At 42.0% G+C, this 23572-nt stretch overlaps 1 protein-coding gene across 1 annotated transcript in view; it reads left to right on the top strand.

Moving 5' to 3' along the window:
* GTF2B (general transcription factor IIB) overlaps positions 1–23572 on the top strand; it is a 31002-nt gene that overhangs the window by 6663 nt on the left and 767 nt on the right. Inside the window, exons 3-6 of the mRNA XM_006276368.4 lie at positions 10307–10440; positions 20700–20846; positions 20983–21112; positions 21764–22045. Coding sequence (XP_006276430.1) covers positions 10307–10440; positions 20700–20846; positions 20983–21112; positions 21764–22045 — 693 coding nt within the window. The remainder of the gene's footprint in view (positions 1–10306; positions 10441–20699; positions 20847–20982; positions 21113–21763; positions 22046–23572) is intronic.

The raw sequence follows: 23572 nt of genomic DNA, 5'->3' as shown, positions 1-23572 counted from the left end.
ATTTCTTCTTTGACCTTGTATCATGTACAGAATTAGAAAAAAAAAGTATTGTGTGCCAGTTAGGCAATACATCCCCAAAAGGATGAAGTAAACAAAGAGTGGTTGGTACTGGTTTATGTCACTACTTAAACCAATGTCTTGGCAAGGTAACACTACTATTGGAGACAGTGTTTCTAAATGGGCTTTTAAATAGATTTTACAGTTACTTAAATACCTCTTTGTTTGAAGAGCTAAAATGTTGCATTTGCTAACCTGATAAAAATGGTTGTTGATTAATATTGCCCTTTTCAGTTGTATAGTATTTTTCACTGTGTCCTAGAACAGTTGTTCATTTTGCTGTTTTTTTAGGACAGATTTCCTTTACTTCTCTAAAGTCCATATAGCTACAGTGATGAATATTTTACCACTGCAAGCATTAAATTAGTCAAGGAAGAGCTCCCTTCCTCTTCAGCTGGAGTAGTGTCTTTCTTTTTAGACCACTGAGGCTTTTTCTCCTCTTTGCTCAGAAACTACAACTTTGTCTCCCAGGTGCTAATTTTCAACCCTCTAGCTCCGAATTACATGGTCAAGGGATCATTGGTTATCAGTGGGATTTGTGCATTGATTCCAGATTCATAATCTGAATAGACTATGAATTTAACTAAAGAAATGGTTCGATTATTGAGATTCAAGTCTGATATAAAATCATGGGGGAATTCTTATTTTACTAACTTCACCTGCCCTACTGTCAAAATTATTAGCTTCTCTTCATAGGAAGTACAGTGTAATACCTCTTTTGTGCTTTGTATGCTGGTATGGAACTTCTTAGTTTAAAGTGTACACTGTATTTCTTTAACGCTCCACACAGAATGTGGGAAAACCTTTTGTCCAGAAGCTTCAGGCAAAGAAATATATGCTATCTTGACAAATGAATGCAGTGCTTCTTTTCTTTTCTGCTACTACAGTGTGGACTGGCATGCTAGTTAGAGGGAGAGGCTGGGGTGGGAATTAAAGGGGACAGAGAGTGAGCCGGGGGGATAAGAATGTGCCTAAGTTAAGTTATTCTCCCAAATAAAGCATAGGAAGAAAAGGGCATGGAATAAGCAGAAGGGCACTGCTGAGCAGTATAGATCAAGGGTCCTTAGCCCTTGGCTAGACCTGGCCCATGAGGAGTCCTGTTAGGCAGTTGCCTTGTGCATGGAGCCAGCAGAGGTGCCATGGGGCCTTTGGAGCCTGATTGTGGCACACGGGCTTCAGTCCAGCCTGTGGACTAGCCTCACATGCCTCATCTGGCCCACAGGGCCAAAATGTTGAGCACCCCGATGCAGGTGAACTTGAGTTAGGGATGTAATTATCTTTTTAAAAATATCCATTTAACGTACTCTAATTGTATTGATTAAATGGTTAACTGATAACACAGCAGCTCAGGCATGGCTGCTGCTGGGAGCAGCTCCCTGGGCCCTTTGTTAGGGTATTGGTTCCCAACCTTGGGGCACGACCCAAATCAGGGTTGCGGGAGGTTCTCAGTAGGGTTGCAAAGCGCACACACTCATGTGTGTGATGGGTGGGTGGGGCGGTGCTGTTGTGCACAGAGGGGGCAATGGTGGGTCCCCTGCTCCTGGGCTACCACCATGTTCTGCTTTCAGCAGCCCCCGCGGGACTGGGTTGGGAGGTCCTGTTGGTGGCTGTAGCCTCCTGTCTCTCTCCCCGGGCGTCACTTATGGGGGTTCCTCTCAAACCTCGCCGTTGTTCTTAGGAATAAACAGTTTGGTTATTGGGGTGACTTTGGGTTGGTTCCCCAGGGGGCCTTGCCTGCCATGTCTTAGATGTTAACTAATTTCTGATTGGGAGGAAGACGTTTGGTCCCGCCTCCCCTACACCCTGCCTAATGCCAACAACAATGTCATCACCTGTATTGTTAAAGTTGATGTCCTGTACCTTCTTGGTGCTCTGGTTCTCAGAATTTTATGGCTGCGGGATAGGTGCGGTGTTTCTACCCTGAGCGCTTCCTACGGTCCCCTTTTCCTCCGCTTTTATATATTGTCCGGCTTTCGTATCGTTCCGTCCCCCAGCGCGTCGCCTCTTTCCCGGGTTTGGTACTTGCAGTCAGTCAGCCGAGTCTGGATTTTGTTACTGCTGGGTCCTGCTGGACTCCAGTCTTCACTTCAGGCTTCCTTTGTCCACGCTGACTCTGTAAGTAAACCTCAGGCCCTCTCTTGCCCTGTGCTCTCATGGAGACCCCTTTCTGGGGTAACCACCAGGTCCCCTCACTGGGACTGCCTCTGGGCTGGCTGGGGACTCCGCTTCTGGTCGTCCCCCGTCTGGTGTTGCAAAAAAAGAGGTTGGGAACCACTGCTGTAGGGGAAGGTGGTGCGGAGGAGGTGTATGTGGCAGACAGCACAGCTCACCTGAAGTGGAGGGCTAGGAGGGGGAGAGCACCTGTGAATGGGCAACTAATTGCTTAATTGACCTAGTCACTGGGCTACCCACTGTTTCCCTCTTCAGTCTCATAGGCCAGGGGGGTACTAGTCCCTACTGTTCCCCTCCCCCCCTCCTCACTTATTTCTCTCTTGCTGCCTTCCAGTTCCTGCTGGGGCATCACATGGCTTCCCTTCCCTCCCTTTCCCTGCCATACTGTGCTTGGCTGTGCTGAAGGCTGACTGGGCTTTCATATCTCTAACTTGATTTCCAACTTGCCTGTTAGTATTTTGATCACAGGTTTGTGATGATGTTAGACTGAGATTGTATCTGTTTGTTTCTCTTACAATAAGATAATTTAAAGGTGGTTATCAGAAAGGCAAACTGTTTGTTTATTCACAAAGAAAGCAGAAGAGGCCTTATAGTAACTTGTAGACTGGGCATAAGGCTTTGAATTAACGGCATGTGTACCATACCTTCTTACTATGTGGAAGTAGCCATTAAAAAGGGTGATGGTTTTTCTACTCACTTCATTATTTTCATGGCTGCATGTTCCTTCCATATATAGATATCCCCCCCTTTCTCTTTACCATCAAAATGAGGGGAAAATGCCAAATTAAAATTTTTCCTTATACTCCTGGAAATAGAATTAAATCAAAACTGATGCAAAACAAGTGCTAAAAATGTGTAGCTTGTGACCAAGTCCTTAATTGACAGACATGTTATGACTCCACTCTGTAAATGAGTTTTAGTGCTCACATTCAAGTCCAAATTCTTAATGAGCTACATGCTTTACAACCAGTTTTACAAGTCAAGTCTCCTTTGGACACTGGAAAGACAAGAAGTTCCAGTTCAAACTAGTTATTTTTGTCCGCAGTGCATCAGCCATAGAAAGGAATGTCTTGTGCCTTAACATCTATACTTCTGTAATGGTTATTATTCCATATTAGTTCACTAGTAAAATAGTCCTAGTATTATAGCCTGCAAAGGCTGTGATCTTTACGTTCTGTCCACTGAATGTTTTTCTTGGACTTGTTACTCCAGAGCAATTTTAGTGGGTGATATTTTTTTATTGGAACATGTATATCTGGGATAGACTTAGGCAAACCTTTTGACTATCACCGTACCCTTTCTTAGGTCTCTGGGAGAAAAGCTGACACAGCAGAGCTAAGTAGCAGATGGAACAAAAGCCTGTGTAAAACTCTACTTGTAAATAATTTCTCTTCTATCTTGTTTTTATCAGGTAGCCAACAGACCAGGTTTGGGGGTTTTTTTACACAGACTTTAGTTCCATCTGCTACTAGATCAACAACAATACCTTACTCCAACTTAAAAATCATTTTATGATCATTTGGATTATCACTCTTAAACAGTCCATTCATTCAAGGCTACATATGTTGGAGGAAATCATATTTATTCTAATAGAACTCTTGAGTGACTGGAGATCTCTGTAACTTTGTTTATTAACGAAGGCATACCTTTTAAAAAAGTGTTTTGAAGACCAAAGTAAAAACAGGTTGAGTTTTTATAGGGTTCATGTTTCTCATTTTAATGGTCCTTTCTATCAGATCATTCCGATTGGATCAGGGAAACTATACTTTTTTCATCAAAAGATAGAAAAGTAGAGTTGAAAAGGACCTGGAGGTTATCTTGTCCAACCCTCTACTTTAGGCAGGATTATCAAAATTGGGGTTTTCAACCTTTTTGGGTCATTGTACCCCCTGGCGGCCAGACGAGCAGGGGGGTCCCCCAGCAGCCAGTTGACCCTGATATAAATCATCCCATATAAGTCCTTATAACCTATTCCTAAAACCACATAACCCTGTTTTACAACTACAAGGCATATTGCCCCCAAATACCCTAACCCGTCACAGGTAAAGCAAGGGAATGAGGGCTGTTATTGTCCTGCTGCTGCAAGAGTTATTAAATGCACTCAAGAGATCCAGGCAAGAGGGTGTACCCCCCAATAGTGGTGGGCAACTGTCCCCACTACCTTTCCCCATCTGTACCAGTCTGTCCTGAGGGCAGGTGTGTTTATTTTTTTTCTTTTGATCCTGAACACGGCAGTTGGTCAGACCCTAAGGGTAAGACCTTCTAGACAAGAACTTCCAGATATTAGTCCCAGCAGGAGTATTGGCACACTCCAGTCAAAATCCCTAGCCATACCTGTAATCAATACCCAGTGCATCTAAGGAAGGCAGAAAATAAAAAATCTACCCCTGATACCATCAAATTATACATGTTTCTGCTTTAGGCTAGGGTGTGAAATATCTAGTAAAATAGAAGATGCCTTAAAAATTAAACTTACGACATGTGGAAAGCGGACAAAAGATAATCATGGAACTTTTGATTCTGTCTGAGGTTGTGATTTTAGTGGCTTGTAGAGATAATTTTCAAAGTGTAGTTTTGGTTTGTAGTATGCATGTAGGTATACTATGTATTTTGATAACGTATATGCTTATACTGTTTGTGGGATATAAAGCTGTAAACTTTAAATTTGGCTTTTAAAGAAGTACTAATTTTTTAAGTATTTGGAATTATTAACTTTCTATATTATATTGGCTCAAGATTGTTAATTACCACTTGCTAGATTATTTATTAACAAAGACTGCTGCCTGAAACATTTAATCTTAAATATCCCCTGGAAAAATGGCCAAGGAGCCTGTATTGCTGTGGAAGATGGTCAATGTTGGTATTCATTACGCAGTTTTTGTCAGCTTGCTCAAGCTTCTCAGTCTTGGGATTTCACTGATTTTAATTAAATAATTTCAGTGATCACTAGATGGCAGCACAATCCTTAATTATATGAACAAAATTAACTTTTTATTCATATAACCATTTTAAAGTTACTACTGTACTTGGTGCTTTATTGTAAAGTAAGTAATTTATGCAGTATCAGCAGAATTCATGGATTTGAAATACCAGTGTCCATAAGGTGCAATACTTGATGCAAATATATTAAAGCATAACAAGAAATTGCAATATTTCAACAAAGATAAATTCTTGAATGTTCTATGGCTGGTAGGTTAAGTCTGTTATTTCAGATTTTGTTTAAGCATATTCAGTTTATGATCTATGAATCTGTAGTTTTCTTCATGTTGCAGATAAGTTACTTTGTCAAGTAGAGATCAAAATCAATGAATATGTATCACCCACTCTTATTATAATGGCAGATAAGATCTGGATACTCTGATAAGCTGTACTTTTGTAAAAACATTTTCTTCATTGAAGAGCTATGTTTTCTATCAGCTTTTTCTAATAATATTTCAAAAGGTTTCCATAACATACAAAGATGTTTCTTATACTAAAATTGAAAAAGTGTGAAGTGACATTCATTTTAGATGTTGGCTTGAACAGAACAACATATTCCTATAGTATTACCTCCACCACATTTGGCAGTATACAAAAAAGCAAAGCTTGATCTGAAGTCCTCTATTTTGAGTAACAGTGTTGCGTTCTATTAAATGAACTTTTCAGATGGTAACTAACCTGAAGTTAAAGTGAAGTTCATTGTTTGTATTTGCATATGTCTAATTGACTTTAACACTTGGACTGTATTTTGAAGAAGTAACTGCATACTGGAAGATCTGTTTATAGATTAAAATAAATGTTTAGCCTCCTAATCTTGGGCTTCGGGAAGATACTTCGTTGAAACAGTACAGTAATGACTTTTTCTGAAAAGTCTGGCTGTGCAAATTTAGTATTTTTTCCTCAGGGTTTCAAAAGTCAAGAGAAAGTAACCTGAGATTTATTCTTCACAATGCAGATTAACCAATGGCGTATCCAACTCTACAGCTATCAGCTTGGTTTATGGAGAAGTCTCATGAGAAGGGAATTTTGGAAATGGAGAAAAAAAAGATACTGTCCCACATATGATGCATTCTTTGTGACTACATGAGCAAAAAATAATTGCAATAATTAGATCATAACCTTCTGTATAAAAGAAATACATTTTGCAAACTTTTGGAAGTAAATGACTTTTTCCATAACTGAATGGTTTGGGGCTTGATAGTGAGGTTCAGTTTTGTAGGTGCTTCAAACAGGAAGTCCACTTAGTAGGATGAGGCTGAGGAAATGTGGTTCAGTACTTGGTCTGGTGACTTGGCCACAAAACTTTCATTGTAAATTCTGTGCCTTCCCATTGTTTTCTACGCTTATGTTAAAACTTCGAAGTCTTCTACTTTCGTTCCAGGGCAACACTTCATTTCTGGTCTCTAAATTTACATTACAATGACATGATTTGTTTAAAGAATCTTTGTCCTTTCTTTAGTTAAAACGGTAATTTGCTACTGGCAGGAAAAATATGTATTCATGGTTAGAAACACTCATTGGTTGGTGTCTATCCAACTCAAAGTGGCGGTTGGCTGATTTCGCTGGGTTGGCCGCCAATTTCATGGGCTTATGGTGGGGAGGTGGGAAGGGGGCAACACCACTGAATGGTTGAGAGGGCTTTACCACCCCCACTTGGTGAGGGCTTTCTGTTATACAGTCCTGCCCCTCACCACTGATTGGCTGAGGGCTGTCTGTCATACTCATTTGCCACTAATTGGTGGAGAGTGGTGGAGCCATGTGACAGGCTGCCATCAGTCAGTCAGTGGTGAGGAGTAAGGGTGGTAGCCATCTTGCCTGCTCACATTTGTGCTGGTAGCCTCTTTGTGTAAGGCTTTTGGCCACTGGGGAGCCAGCATTTTATTTTTGGTAAGTCCCGCCCCCACGTGGCTTTCACAGAAATTGCCTGGTTTTGTAAATTCTGCGAAATCATGATTTGAGTAGGTCTGTACTCATTGTACTTGTTTCTTGGCCTATGTTAAGAGGTATGGTCTGTTCTTGTCATTCTTTTTGGTAGGAGATGACTGTTTAGGACAGAATACATGTCCTAGGACCGTTATGTATTTTCAGTGAAATACTGATTTTGACATTAAATACATACAGGGTGTTTGTTTATTCTATTTCTTCTCCGTGTGTAAAATACTTGAATGTTACATCTCAGTTCCACAAATGTATTACACTCAGTGGTTTGTTCTAATTAATTCTTTCTCACTAGATTGGTGTAGTAATCTTAGTCTTCTGCTTCGTAATATTTTTGCCAAAGTAGGCAGTGATAGAACACTTTTCATTAGAGCGGGAATAGCTCATAACTCACAAGAGGCAGATCCCTGAGTGAGTCATTTAGGTCATTCCCACTTGTGTGGAAAAATATTACATCATTGCCCTGTACTCAGTGTTCTATTTATACTATGCCAGAATTTTAAGTACATTTTGCTTTTTTTAGATGCTGTAAACAGTATTGGAGGGCTGTCTTGAAGTAAAGTTACTGCTAGGCCATAGAAGGAGCATTACTTAATCAAATATTTACAAAGAGTCCAAGAGCCAGAAAAGCATGCTGTTTGCTGATTTTGTTAAAGTTTGCAAGGGGAAGATTTGTGTAGCAGAAAAAATGGATATCTGTCTTCCTTACCTTACATGCAGTGTTCTCAGTCTTTTGCTTTTACACTCTAGAAGGCAGAGCTAACGGTTGCAATTTTCTTTTTCTTTCCTTTACAGTTTTTTTTTTTTTAATTTTTGTCAAAGCACTTAAATATTGAGGTGAAGCTTAGATCTAAATATAGTTATGCCATACAGTTTCCTATAATAATGGACTGTTAAATTACGTTTAGGTTATTTCAGTAAGGGAAGTCTTTCACAAATAACTGCTATTTGTGTTAACATTTTAAGGATTTTTATCTCTAGTTATTTAACTGAACGACCTTCAGTCATGTATATTCCTCACATAATCTTTTACAAAGAGACAATTCTTCAGAGTCTCTTTCTCCCTAAAAAGAGAAAATTGCATTTGCATCCTTTCATTGTCCTCACTATATTTATTCTGTTAAGTCTTTGAAGGGCAGCTTTGTGTTTCATAATTTAAGTAAATATTGTTACTTTTGAGTTCCACTGTCTTTCTATTATTGCTCATGTTATCCCAAGTGCATCTGGATTTCTTATTTAATGGCTAAATAATTATTTTCTTGTGCTACAGCCTTGCTACCTGACCTGCTTCTGTGAGAGTATTAAGCAATCATCATGAGTAAAGCAGCCTCTACAGTCTGTGCTGAGCAAATGTGACAATGACAAATTTCCAGAATGGACAACTATATACTCTTTACAGATGTTCTTTTGACAAGACACTGAAATTTCTTTTAGAAGGACAGTGTTGCAGAAACTTTCCTTAGACTTTGTCTGTGCTAGTTTGTTACTTCACTGAAGTCTCTTTCTAATGATAAATGAATAAAATTAAGAAATTAAATAATAAAACCCAATAATAACTAGGTTATGTGCAGTATATCTCCACTTCTCTCTTGTGCCTTCTGTAAGCTTAAAATTAGTTGCTAGTAGAGCTGTGCATGTGAAGTCCCATAGCAAAAATGTAGCTAATGAATGGAATAAGCTATACTAATGAAAGACTAGCTATCTGCATTAGAGCTTTTGCTGATTTAGCTGAGTTGATTATGGGTATGACCTTTTTTTTGCTATCCTAATCAACAGTGCTGACAGAAATTGAGTGCAGACCAAGATGACGTGCCAGTGAGCATGTCTACATTAGACATTTACTGTGAGTACGCTGATGAGCTCCACAGTAAACGTCTTGGTGCTTACATGTGCAGAGCTATTCATTTGGAGTAAACTAATAAACCCTGCAGTAGGGTAGTCTTCTAAATACAAATACTATCCTGCTGTGGAGTTTTTTCCTCCAGTTATTACTCTGTAGCAGCTTACATGTAGATGCTGACCCAGCTGGGTGGGACACAAAGGGACTTCAGTGTGGGGGCTGCCTGCTGTCTACTCCTGCGTTTGAGCACCCCTGTGACCCAGCTAGCCCCTCTGCAGCAAGTTAGGTTGGAGCAGCCCTAGGCTAGCAGGCTGACCCCTGGATCCTGTTAGCTGAGGCTGCTCAGACCTGGCTCTACTTACTGTGATCCCAGGAGTACATCTAAATGTGGCACCCAGAAGCAACAACTCTAGCGCAATAAGTGCTGGAGTTTATTGCATTACATTAAAATAAACATATGGACGTGCCCAGTGTTTTACAATTTTTGAAGCTTCTACATCATCCAGGAGAGATTTGGAGTAGAGAAGGAAAGTGGGGTGGGGAAAGCTGTATGCAAGGTACAACAACATATATCCCCATATGTTCACTCCATGGTCCTTTGTTGTGGTGCAGCGGTGGAAATGCAAGACGCTATGTAAATTAGATGATTTCTTCAGATAATGTGTTTAATGCTTTTTTCTGCTTACTCTGAATTAATCTATTAACTAGCTGAAGAATTGTAGGGGGAAGCATTTTAAGTGTTGCCTCATCCATGTTGTGTGTGGTGCTGCAAAATATTGAAACTATCTTCCAGTCACACTTGGTCAGAACTTGTATGAGAACCCCAAGGAACAGAACTGGTGCATAAGCAGTAGTGATGTTTTAGTAGTTGGCATACTTAGCTTCAAGTTTAATATTAACTACTGTCCTAAGATGTCCATAGACAGCTCTGGGATAGGCCTTCTTAAAACCAAGATCTCAATTCATTTTTTGTTCATGAAAGATTCCCTGGCATATTGCAAGAATAGGAAAGTTAACCCTATGAGTTCTGGCTAAATTCTTACCCTACTTACATTCTTCCTCTCTCTGTAGTTTCATTTACTACATAAAGCCTCTCTAGCTTTCACTACCACTTTTTTCTGTTGGCTGCCCTTTACTGTTACTCTGTAGAGTTAAATAGGTGCTGTCCACTGCCCATCCCACATGCTATGTTGGGGGAATGACATGATCTGCTTGTAACTGATAGATCAGAGAGGTGAATTGTGAGGCTCAAAGTTCCTGAAGCCTAGTGAAATAATGTATTACAGTGGGACAAACTGCTACTATTTTTTTTTAACCCAGGTGACCGGGTCATAGATGTAGGATCAGAGTGGAGAACTTTTAGCAATGACAAAGCAACAAAAGATCCATCTCGAGTTGGAGACACCCAGAATCCTCTCCTGAGCGATGGAGATTTGAGTACAATGATTGGCAAGGTAACATTTAATATATTAAATATACTGGTGGACATGGTAAGCATTGTATGTCAAGTGTATATGTTGGCCACAAGGAAGCTATGCTGTGGTATCAATGTACAATGAAATGCAGTTAGAAAAATTAAAAGAGCCAGCATTGAAGAGTCCTTAGGAAGTTGTACTGATTTAGATTTGGAGAATTTACTCTCTCACATTTTGAGTAGATCAGAAAATATTGAAAATACAAGCCACACAGTTTTGAGGCATCCGGAATTAAACACTGCTTGGTTTAAAAACAGGTGTTTTTTTTTGTTTTTGTTTTGTGTTTTTAAGAAATGCTTTATCAAGTTAGCATTGATGAGATGAGAAGACAAATGTGCATGCAGTTATCAGGATTGCTATCAAGCTGTTCTTTCATAATAGTATTAAAAGCACCAAATCTGGAATTCTTCTTTAGTTTTTGAGGCTATATCTACATGGTAAATGTCCCATCCCTGGCATTTGTGTCCTGGCATGTGATTGGGTGTTCTGAATAAGCTGCTTCTGAAACTGGAAGTGACGTAGCCATGTCTGCGCAGTACTTTGGCCAAGCTAAAATATTACTGAGTGATGAGGCCAGGTTGCATGACTCCAACTTAATTAGCTTATCAACAAGGTCATGTTGATGTGGCTACATCGCTTCTGGCTTGGATGGTATTTTATCCATAGCAGCACTGTGTACTTGAGTATACAGCTGTTGGGGTGGTAAGTTTAGTGCACAGAGGTATCCTGAAGTAAATTAACTGTGTTTGTCCTGGTGTTCTTCCGTGCAACTTTTTATTTATTTTTTTAAAGTGGGGTAGTGTACTTTGTATAAGGATTCTGTGTTAGCTGTTTGTGAGGACTCGTCCCTGCTACATGATGTGGTTGATGCACGTTTTGTATTGTAGAACCCCGGATTATGTAACTGCTTGTCGAGTTTTGGAACTGTTTTGTTGTTTATCCTCCTTCAGGGCAAGTCAACAGCTTTCACTCATGGTTAGAGTAACTAAGAGTCAAGTTTCCATTCAAGCTTGGTTTTTGAAAAGCACAACATTTGTAAACAGTCACTTAACTTGGTGTGTTAATGAGTCTGCCTTGTGAAGGACAGATCAGTGTTAGTCATGACAGCTTGATCCACTGTCATGCCTTAATAGACGGGTCATAATGGAAAATAAACTTGTACTAATGTCTGAAGTTCTTCAGAAGGTAGGTGACTTGCAGAAATGTTTTAGTGTCTCTTCAGTCCCCTGAAAATTTGAAACAAGATATAATGACCAAACTAAACTTGCTTTTGGAAAGATCAGTCTCTCTTTCCTGATTATTTCTGTCTTGTTGTATGTGGAAACATGATCCTTCTCTGGAGTAATGAGTTAAGCTTGTTGAAGTTCCAATTGTTATTCAGTCAGCAAGGTAAATTGTGTACCATCTAAAATGAATTACTTGAAGATGCTGGCCTTTAAGAAAAAACTGCCTTTCTAGTCATCATTTATTGTTGTTTATTCTGAGAACCATCTTATAAAGGTGAAAAGTGTGTTTGGGTTGCCGAGGGTTGCTTGCTGAGCTGTGTTTGTGTGTTCTGAGCAGCTGAGAGGGCTGATTGATTGCTGTCTGGGTGTGACAAAAGGCCCTAACAAAGGGGCCTAGCCAGTCCAGGCCCAGGTGAGGTATATAGGAGGCACTCCAAGAGATCAGGGGAGCATGGAACAGGGAGAGCAAACAGGACAGTTTGCAAGCAGTTTGCAGGTCTGGCAGGGGAAATACCATGACTGAGGTAATGCACTTAAAATGGTACCGTGTAGTGGAGAGTTGCACCCATGTCTGCTTGTGGACAGGACTTCCTGTGAGAACTTCATAGTTAGCTTCCCAGTGGGAGGATCTTGGCTACATGCCAACTTTATGGAAATGAGAAATGGGAGACTTCTTCCTGGCTTGCCATCAGCCATGTGGCCACAGGAGCAAGCAAAATGGGGCATCCAAACCCCAAGCTTTCAGGCTTGGGCCTGCACATAAGATGCCTGCTGAAGGACTTGGATGCATCTGAAGCCCCAGGTGGGGGGTGGAGGATGTTTGCTTGTAGTAGGGCCACATTTGGTTCTTGAATGATTCACAAGTTTGGATTTGATTTGGCTGATTTGACTTGGAGCATGACAAAATTTCCTTTAAAAAAAAAAAACCCAAAACCACCAAAACAAAACAAAAAACAGTTTGCAGGTCAGTTTGCTGCCTGCCTCTCTTTTTTTCCTTAATATATGTAATTTGAGACAAACTAACCTACATAGTTGTACTTTAAGCAGCTAAAACTCAGCAACTAGACCAGTACTTGTTTAACTAGAGTCCCTTGTTAAACTAGAGTCCAGAGTGAGGGGGAGTTTGCTAGGGAGTTCATTTGGAAACTCTCTTGCATTCCTTCAATGTAAGCTTGCTGAGAGGAAAGGTTTGCAGGGAAAAGGATCCCCTCAGGATCAAGGAACAGCAAGCAGGCCAACTACAGAGGATTTTGCTAGAAGAGGTCTGCTTGCAAAGAGGCAGGAAGTGAGAGGCAGCAGATTAGAAGACCCAGGGAGATGGCTGGAGGATGTTGCAATCCCAGAGCCGCTGCCACTTCCAGTTCTTCCTCTGCTTGCACCTGGGAGGTGTCTATCCAGGCAGGATTGCACACTGTTAAGGCTTCCACCCAGGTCTTGGTTTGGTGCTCTGCAGGCTGTGGTTGGCAGCCTTCCTTCCAGTGTCAGCCAGGTGGGGGAGTGTCTGTGATTTGAGCCATGCCTTCTGGTGGTGTCCCTCTGGGAGAGAGCTACAGGAGGATATAGCAAGGCTCTGAAGCATTCTCTGCCACAAGGACTTCATTGATTCCATGCTTGAAAAAACCTAGGGTTGTGGAGGAAGGACTGCCAGAGGCAGTGCTAGAAAAGGAAGAGGGCATGGACTCCCAGGAAGGTGGGTGGAAGCTTGTGACCTCTGGCAACAAGTCGTCATCCCTACATGCAGTGGCTTGCCTGGAGAACAGATCTGGAGCGCTAGCAACAGAGGAAGAGTGCGTTCCATTAGTGGAAGAGGCCAGGCCAGAAATCCCCGAAGTGGGGAGTACTGAGACCACTGCCATGAAGAGGAAGTGATTGGCGGTGATGGTTGGAGACTCCCTTCTGGAGGGGATGGAGGGATCCATCTGCGGGCCTGACCTGTTGTCCCGGGAATTCTGCTGCTTGCCTGGAGCCCAGATCTGAGATACCATGGAAAGGTTGCCAAGACTCACCTGACGCTCTGACTACTACTTCATGCTGCTCATCCATGTGTGAGCACCAGTGATACTGACAGCGCAGACCCTGAACAGCTCAAGAGTGCCTACAGGGCTCTGGGTGCAAGAGTGAAGGGGAAGGGGGCACAAGTGGTGTTCCCCTTGATGTTTCCAGTCAAGGTGAAGAGCCTGGACAGGAGCGGATGCATCTTGTAGATCAGGGGATGGCAACCCCAGGCATGCGTGCAGAGCATGGCACACGAGGCCATTTTCCTCGGCATGCCTTGTGGCTGGGGAGGCAGCAGTTGTTTGCAGCCTCCGGGCTGCAGCTGGCCCTGGCTCTGGGTAGCTGCTGCTAGCAGGGAGCCCAGGCTGTTCCCAGTAGGGTAGCTGGGATGCTGGAAGCCCTGCTGGGAGCAGCCTGGGCTCCGTGGCTACTAGCAGCCACCCAGAGCTGGGGCCAGCTGCAGCCAGGAGGCTACAAACAGCTGCTGCCTCCCTGGCCCCGATGGATGCAGTGCCAGCATCTGCTGTGGGGCTGGGGCCATTGCTGGGAGGGTAGCAGCTGTTTTGTAGCCTCCTGGCTGCAGCCAGCCCCGGCTCTGAGTAGCTGCTGCAAGCAGCCTGGGCTCTGTGGCTGTCAGCAGCTACCCAGAACCTGGGCCAGCTGCAAACATCTGCTGCCTCTCGGCTCCAGCCCCAGACTGGGCCCTGAGCTCCAGGGAGGCAGCACATACCGGCAGTGCTCCCTGCTGTGCTGCCTTCGTTGCTTTTGAAAAGCAGTGTTGGGACCCGGCATGGGGGGGGGGGGGGGGTGCAGAAAGCTGCCCTGCCACACTTCCTCTGCAGGCGGGGGCAGCAGCAAGGGGCACAACCCTGTGCTGCTGCCCATGCTGCTCCCATGCACACAGGGGAAGTGTGGCAGGCATCTTTCTGTGCCTCCCGCTGTGCCCTGCCGTGCCGGGTTCCAATGCTGCTTTGCAGAAGTGTGAGGGCAGCACAGCAGGGAGCATTGCTGGTATGTGCTGCCTCTCCAGGGCTGGGTCTGGGCCAGGGAGGCACCTGGGGCTGGGGCAGAGAGGTAGCAGATGTTTGCAGCTGGTCCAGGTTCTGGGTAGCTGCTCACAGCCACAGAGCCTGGGCTGGCGGGCAAGGGGCTTTGGGTGGGGAGCAAGGGGCAGCAGAGCTGGGGGGCATGGGGCTTTGGGTGGGGGGCAAGGGGCACAAGCAGGGCATCCTGCCATGTACCCCCTGCCCTCATTCTGTTTTTCTGGCATACCGGCACTCTGGCACCTTCCAAGGTAGGCATTGTGGGATTTTTTGGCACTCCGGCCAAAAAACGTTGTCTACGCCATTGTAGATCAATGCGTGGCTGTGTAGGTGGTGTTGCCAAGAGGGATTTGGCTTCTTCAACCATGAAATGTTCCAAGAAGGATTGTTAGGAAGAGACAGGCTCCATCTGATGAAGAGGGGGAAGAGCATCCTCACAAACAAGCTTGCTAACCTAGTGAGGAGGGCTTTTAAACTAAGTTCACTAGGGGATGGAGACCAAAACCCTGAGCTAAGTGGGGAAATTGGAGACCTGGGGGAAGTGCAAGGAGAAGGGGGTAACAGTGGAGGCCTCCTCATCCCTACAGAAAAAGTAGGGCAGTTGGCTAGTTATCTTAGGTGTCTGTACACAAATTTATGGAGCCTGGGAAACAAATAGGAAGAATTGGAAGTCCTCACACAGTCAAGGAACTATGACTTGATTGGAATAACGAAGACTTGGTGGGGTAGCATGCATGACTGGAGTACTGTCATGGATGGGTACAAACTGTTCAGGAAAGACAGACAGAGGAAGAGGAGTTGCGCTATATGTAAAAGAGTTGTATGATTGCTCAGAGCTCTAATGTGAAACTGGAGACAGGCCCATTGAAAGTCTCTGGGTTAAGGTCACATGGGAGAGCAACAACGGTGGTGTCGTGGTGGGTGTCTGCTATAGAACACCAGATTAAGAGGATGAGGCAGATGAGGCTTGTTTTCTTCAGGCAAGTTGTGGAAGTTTCCAGATCATAGTTCCTGGTTCTCATGGGGGACTTCAGTCCCCCTGACATACTGGGAGGTTAATACAGCAGTGCACATGCAATTCGAGACGTTTTTGGAGAGTGGTGGGGACAACTTCCTGGTGCAAGTGTTGGAATGACCAACTAGGGGTGTGTGTTCTTGACCTGCTGACAAACAGAGAAGAATTGGTGTGGGGTCTGTAGAACTGTATGGCAACTTGGGCGGTTGTTATCCACAAGATGATTGAGTTCAGGATCCTGACAAAAGAAAGATAGAGGAGCAGCAGAGTAAGGACCCTAGACTTGAGAAAAAGAGAATTTGACTCCCTCAGGGAATTGATGGGCTGAATCCTCTGGGAGGCCCATATGAGAGGGGAAAGGAGTCCAGAAGAGCTGATTGTATTTTAAAGAAACTTTACTGAGGGTGCAGAAACAAACCATCCTGGTGTGCAGGAAGAATAACAAATATGGCAGGTGACCAACTTGGCTTATCAGAGAAGTGTTCAATGAGCTTAAATACAAAAAGTAGAATCTTGGATAGATGACTAGGGAGGAGTACAAGAATATTTCTTGGGCATGCTGGGATGAAATCAAGAAGGCTAAAGCACAATTGTAGTTGCAGCTAGCAAGGGTTTCTAAAAGTATGTTAGCAACAAGAGGAAGGTCAGGGAAAGTGTGGGTCCCTTACTAAATGGGGGAGGCAATGTAGTGACAAATAATGAGGAAAAAGCTGAAGTACTCAGTGTCTTTTTTTACTTCAGTCGTTACAGGCAAAGTCAGCCCCCAGACTACTGCACTGGGCAGCACAGTTTGGGGAGAAGGTCAGCAGCCCTCAGTGGTGAAAGAACAGTTTAGGGACTATATAGAAAAGCTGGATATGTACAAGTCCATGGGACTGGATGCAGTGCATATGGGGGTGCTGAGGGAGTTGACTGATGTAATTGCAGAGCCACTAGCCATTATCTTTGAAAACTTGTGGCAATATGGGGAGGTCCTGGATGATTGGAAAAGGGCAAATATAGCGCCTATCTTAAAGAAAGGGAAGGCAGATCCAGGGAACTACAGCCTCGTCTCATTCCCTGGAAAAATCATGGAGCTGGCCCTCAAGGAATCCATTTCTAAGCATTTGGGGAAGAAATTGATCAGGAACAGTCAGCATGCATTCACCAGGGGCAAGTCATGCCTGACCAACCTGATTGCCTTCTATGATGAGATGACTGGCTCTGTGGATGTAGGGAAAGCAGTGGATGTGATATATCTTGACATTAGCCAGGTTTTTTATATGGTCTTCCACAGCATTCTTGCAAGCAAGCTAAGGAAGTATGGGTTGGATGAATGAACTGTGAGGTGGATAGAAAGCTGGCTGGATCATCAGGGTCAATAGGTAGTGATCAATGGCTCAATGTCTAGTTGGCAGCTGGTATCAAGGGGAGTGCCCCAAGGGTCAGTCCTGGGGCCAGTTTTGTTCAATATCTTCATTAACAATCTGGAAGATGGGATGGAGTGCGACCTCATCAAATTCACAGATGACACCAAGCTGCAGGGGAGTTAGGTTAGGGCTAGGATTCAGAGTGACCTATACAAATTGAAGGATTGGGCCAAAAGAAATCTCATGAGGTTCAAGAAGGACAAGTGCAAAATCCTACACTTAGGATGGAAGAATCCTATGCACTGCTACAGGCTTGGGATCAACTGGCTAAGCAGCAGCTCTGCAGAAAGGACCTAGGGGTTACTGTGGACAGTAAGTTGGATATGCGTCAACAGTGTGCCTTTGTTGCCAAGAAGGCTAACAGCATTAGTTAGGAGCGTTGCCAGCAGATTGAGAGAAGTAATTATTTCTCTCTGTTCTGCACTGGTGTGGCCATACCTGGAGTACTGTGTCCAGTTTTGGGGCCCCCTCCCAATGCAGAAAGGATGTGGACAAGTTGGAGGGAATCCAGTGGAGGGCATTGAAAATGATTAGGGGCTGGGGCACATGACTTCTGAGGAGAAGCTGAGGGAACTGGGCTTAGTCTTCAGAAGAGAAGACTTGAGGGGGGATTTGATAGCTGCCTTTAACTACCTGCATGGTGGTTCCAAAGAAGATGGAGCTAGACTGTTCTCAGTGGTGGCAGGTGACAGAACACAGAGCAATGGTCTAAAGTTGCAGCAAGGGAAGTTTGAGTTAGTTTTTCCTAATATCCTTCTCACTAGGAAGCTGGTGAAGCACTGGAATGGGTTGCCTGGATAGGTGGTGGAATCTCCATTCTTGGATGTTTTTAAGGCTCAGCTCATCAGAGCCCTGGCTGGGATGATCTAGTTGGGGATGGTCCTGCTTTGAGCAGGGGGTTGGACTAGATGACCTCCTGAGGTCTCTTCCAGCCCTATTTTTTTTTTTTTTTGATTTTGAGTTTTATCCTTTTACAGTAAGACCCAGTAGAAGGGTGGTAGTAGCAGTAGTAGGATCTGTAGAGCTACGGTTGAGTGCATTTTATTGTATGGAGCAGTATTATGGGGTGCTGATCCCATAATTCATTCCAAATAGAATTTTTTTTCTATTTACATTTCAAGGTGGCATTTATCTCTACCAAACTCTACGACAGAGGGACACATGCCTTCTGAAATGGGGCTGCTTAATATAATCTCTTTAGCTCAACCAATAGCACTAAATTACTGGACAAAAAAATCAGGTACCCCAAGTGCATGTTACAGCCTCTTCTTCCAAATTCAAACATTATTTGGATGGTTAAATAACGTTTATTCTGCCCTCCAGACAGTTGTTCTAGAAAATGTGCTGACCATTACTGACCTAGTGTTTCTCCCATCTTAAAAACAAGATATAAATTTTAAGAACTAAAGATATACCAGCATGTAAACAGATATGCAGGCAGTAAGATTTTTCTCAGACTTCGCCTTCTTGAAATGAATAAAGCATTCTTTTGGTCTACAAACCTATCTATTTGAAGTACAAAAGCACAATGGGAGGCCGTTACAAGATTGCAGTTCACTGTAGTGTAGAGATCTGCAGTTGTTTTGGGCAGGTGTTGTTGGACCCCATATTGAGACAAGATATATTCTTGTGGGAGGAATTGGATAAATGACCTAAAACACTATTTGTGGTCTTGTTTGTTCTTTGAAGGAAATGCAAGGGAAATGGATCTCTCCATTAGTGGAAAATTCTAAGTATTGGACTAACGAATAAAAAAGTTTGGCTCCTAACAGCTTAAGATCTGTCCTGTACTTTGTAGGTATGTTTGCTATTTGCTCAGAATAGGGCCCAGATCAAATAGAATTCTGTTTTTAATTTGTTATTTTTCACCTTTTATATTGCCTCATTTTTATGTTTCATCATATATTATTTAATGTTTAATTTTTTGTTTAAATTAGAATGTGTAAGTTTATTGCAAAAAAAAATATATTTTTTTTCCTATTTCTTGGTCTAATAAAAGTATCATCTCTGAACCAAGAGTTCTAGATTTATTGCATGCTTTGACCAGTAGCCACAAATTATGCTATTTTACTGTTGTATAATAGTATGATTCTGGGTATGACTAAGTAAACTGTATCTGACTAGAAGGCCTGGTAGGGCAACATTGTGGGTGGGGCTAATCATGATGAGCTAAATCCTATAAAATACCACAAGTTTGCAACCTCCTGAGTGAGGTGAATATAGGGCGTCTCAAAACCGTAGCCCCCACTGCTTTGTGTGTTGGGTAGTGGTTGGGGAAAGGCTAAGGGACATCGCCTTGACAGAAATGCGTCTTCACAGAGGCATTAGGCAGTCAGCCACAGTTCTTACCTGTTACTCTTTGGCAGAAGCTACAGCCCTCGAGGCACTGAACTTCTGGACTCTGTTTGGCCTTTGGCTTGTCTCAGTGGTCTAAAGGCAGGGGGTGATGGGGCTTGAGCGGCCTCCAGTCCTCCATGCTTGTGCCTGGGCATGTGTGTCAAAGGTCTTGGTGTGATTATTGTAGGACTCTGTACAAGCGGATTCATCAGGCACTGACTAGACCTCGTAGATGTGTATCATGATCCAGAAGACCAACTAAACTAATAATAATTTTAGTTCTGCTGAATCATTTTAGTGAAAGGTGTAAATAAACTACTACTACTATAGCAGTGGCTTGTAGTAAGATGATAAAAAGTTTTATTCTGCTTTGCTAAAAAAGAAAAAAAAAAGTTTAACTTTTCAAGATATCTCATTTAGACAGGAATGGTGAGACTTACCACTTACACTTCATAAACTGCAGAGGTACAAGAGGCAAAAAAAATGCATGCAGGGAGTTAACATTTATTGTCAGCTTCTGTAACCTTATTTTGTTAGCTTTTCTCCTCTCTGCCCCCACATTTGTCCTTGCATTTTTATTTGTTTTAATTTGTAACGGTTTGTCACAAACCTGTTTATAAAACTTAATTTTTCCAAATTGCTGCCTATCCAGGAAAAGCTAAAACATGATTTACCAGGTTTATTTTTATGCTTTCCATAATTCCATGGAAATTTATGCTTTCCATGATTTACCAGGTTTAGGGTATTATCAGATGATATAAACAAACTCATAATGTTGCATGCTGCTCTGTTATATAGTGTGGTCTATATCATATTGTGTAATTGGGGGTTTATATAGGAGAAATCTAGGCATCTGTTTAATAATGTTTTGTTAACTGAGAGTCTAGAAGGCAGTACCTGTGGTGGAGACATTGAGTTAAAGCAATATGGTGGTATCAGAAAGACATTCCTGCATCATTTCTTGATATCCCCTGGATCCTCGGATATTACTGTAGTCCACAATTTGAGGAGGCTGGGTTAAGTAGTGGAAACAATTTGGAATGCTGCTCTGTTATGCTATTTACTTCAGTTATGTGTATGTATATAACTGTTCCAACCTAGTGATTTGAATTAGAATAACAAAAAAAAGAAACAACCCTGCAAGGTGTTTATTCATGAAATATTAAAAACAGAATAGCTTATATTTTATTAACGACAACATTTTACTTTTCAGGGCACAGGTGCAGCGAGTTTTGATGAATTCGGGAATTCAAAGTATCAGAATCGCAGGACTATGAGCAGCTCTGATCGAGCAATGATGAATGCTTTTAAAGAAATTACTAACATGGCAGACAGGATCAACCTCCCCAGAAATATAGTTGTAAGTTCATGTCTCCCTCCTTTAAATTGTTCTGGCATTGACTTAGTTAGCATAATATAATGAGCACATGAATTTTTGATATTGCTGCTAATTAAATGGCCTAGAGTTAATTAAATTTAGTCTTCTTGCTTTGAAGGATCGAACAAATAATTTATTCAAGCAAGTGTATGAGCAGAAGAGCCTGAAGGGAAGAAGTAATGATGCCATTGCTTCTGCTTGTCTCTACATAGCCTGTAGACAAGAGGGCGTTCCAAGAACATTTAAAGGTAAGTTTGCAGTTGCACAGATTAAATTCTGTTACCAAATAGAATAATATCTTTAGCCCAGTATTAGAACAGCATGTTGATAGTTTCTGGAAAGGAAGCTATAATAGGAAGTGTAGAAAAATGAATCTTAACTTTGGCAATAGTCTTCATTTTATTTCATTGTTTTTAACCACTTGTATCAATTAGGATTTCTTTAGACTTGCTTCAAGTGATCTCTTAGGAGAATGAATGTTTGGGTTACTGTTTTAAATAGTTCTGAATCTTGGTACAATTTAAAAGATGCTGCCTGATAAAATGAATCTTAGAAAGATTGTTTGAGTAAATTTGAAGCAAAAAGTTACATGATTGATAAATACTTGTCCTCCCTGTTCTTAGTGGAATATAACACTAGTTTGATTGATTTAAAATTAATGGCCACTTGTAGAACATCTTGTGTTGCTGAATTTTCAATGGTAACTATTATTCCAGTGTTATGAAATTTATTCTTAGTCTTTTAGTGGGGTGACTTGCTTTTCTGAACAGTGACTTTTCATGAAGAAACGGGAAGGAAGCTGAAAAAGTATGGTCTTAAGTCATTAAGAATGTATCTTGTTTAAAGTAGAAAACAAACCCTGTTAAGCCTATAGCTTAATTCTCGTTTTGTTCGTTTAGAAATATGCGCAGTGTCCAGGATTTCAAAGAAAGAAATAGGCCGGTGTTTTAAGCTTATTTTGAAGGCGCTTGAAACCAGTGTCGATTTGATCACAACTGGGGATTTCATGTCAAGATTTTGTTCCAATCTGGGTCTTCCTAAGCAAGTACAAATGGCAGCAACACACATTGCGCGTAAAGCTGTGGAACTGGATTTAGTTCCTGGGAGGAGTCCCATTTCTGTGGCAGCTGCAGCTATTTATATGGCATCACAAGCCTCAGCAGAGAAAAGGACACAAAAAGGTAAAGTCTTCCTGCGTTTTTCCCATATTTCCTGTTGAGAATAGGAAGAACTCTTTAATACAAAAGTCAATGTGTTGAAATCTGCAGCAGTAAGTTGCCACCTTATGGATGTAGTTTGTGCCCAAAGCAACTGGTATTCTTTCTCATGATGATGTAAGTTACCTGATATTTAGCTACACTCCCATAAACAAACTTCCTTAAGGTTTAAATATGTAGACAATGTAATGTTGGTAGGCTGCATTATGGATTTTAACTTATTACAAGTTCATATTTACACATTTATATTCTATTTTTCTATTCAAAACTTGTAAGGTCACAGAAGATATGAATTTGTGGTTTTATTGTTAGTTAGTATCCTTGTTCTCTTTATAAACCATTATCCAGTCAAGGCTTGGCTTGGAGACCTGTATCATCTTAGCTGTGCCTTGTTTTCCTCACCTCAAGCCTATGCACATTGGGTTGTGAGGACAGATGGTGCCATGTGGACCCTAGACTGTCCCAAAATCCTCAGACATGGAGAAGACAGCTTTAAAGCTGGTGCAGCCCAAGCCACTGCTTGTGGGAGCCAGGAGAATCTGGCCTCTTATAATCACTTTTCCTGTCTCTGAATGGAACATGGTACATAGGGAAGGGAGAAGAGCTTAGATTGTGAAATACTTTTGCTTTATAAATACTTCTGTGTTCCCAATTTATGCTGAACTCCCCTCAAATGTCATAAAAGATGGAGCCTGCTGTGTTGAATGGCTTGGGATATTGGGGTTAGGTTATGAAATCTTAATTTACTGTTCAAACCCAATGCAGATCAGAAATTTAAAGAATTATGACAGGGGTCTGGTCTACATGGGGTGAGTGGCTGACATGAAAGCCAGTTCCTAATGGATAAAGGAGCTTTCTGTGAGTTAAAAAAAAAGTTGATCTCTGACTGCCCATCCACTGGCTTCTTCTGTCTGTGTCCTTGCCTTTGCCCTTGACCCTTCACTTCACCCTTATCTTTCATCACACTTGCTGAGTTGCCTGTTTATTCTGCTGCCTAAACTCCAATTCTTCTGTGTCTTCAACTCCTCTATTCTTGAGTTTCTAGTTCTGTGGTGCTCACTTTTTTAGACTTAGGAGGCAGCTGCTTTCTACATTGCCATATAAGAGTAAAAATTGTTTGCTTGTACTCTCAGGTCTTCACAGTTCTACAGTCCTACCTACATTTCATGTTTAAGTTCAGAATCACCACCTCTGTTTTTAAATCTTACATAAACTAGTTCCTGCTTATCTCAAAAGCTCAGTTTCCTTCCTCTGCTTGCTTAGCCCTGGCTGTTTCTGTAATCTCCTCATTGTGTGAGTGAGCTTTCCCCTTACATCTCTTTATTTAAATTCCTTTCAGATCTTAGCTGGGAAATACCTTTTCTTGCCCTTCACTGTATTCTTTTATTAACCATAGCAGTCAAGAACATGATGTTACATAAACCAGTTGGTTCTTTTTTAAATTTCTTCTTTAAAAAAGAGCCTGCAATGTAGTTGTCAGTCTAAAAATTG

This window comes from Alligator mississippiensis, chromosome 5 (genome assembly GCF_030867095.1).
Source record: "Alligator mississippiensis isolate rAllMis1 chromosome 5, rAllMis1, whole genome shotgun sequence".
NCBI classification, from domain to species: Eukaryota; Metazoa; Chordata; order Crocodylia; family Alligatoridae; genus Alligator; species Alligator mississippiensis.
This window is presented reverse-complemented; position numbering and strand designations above follow the sequence as displayed.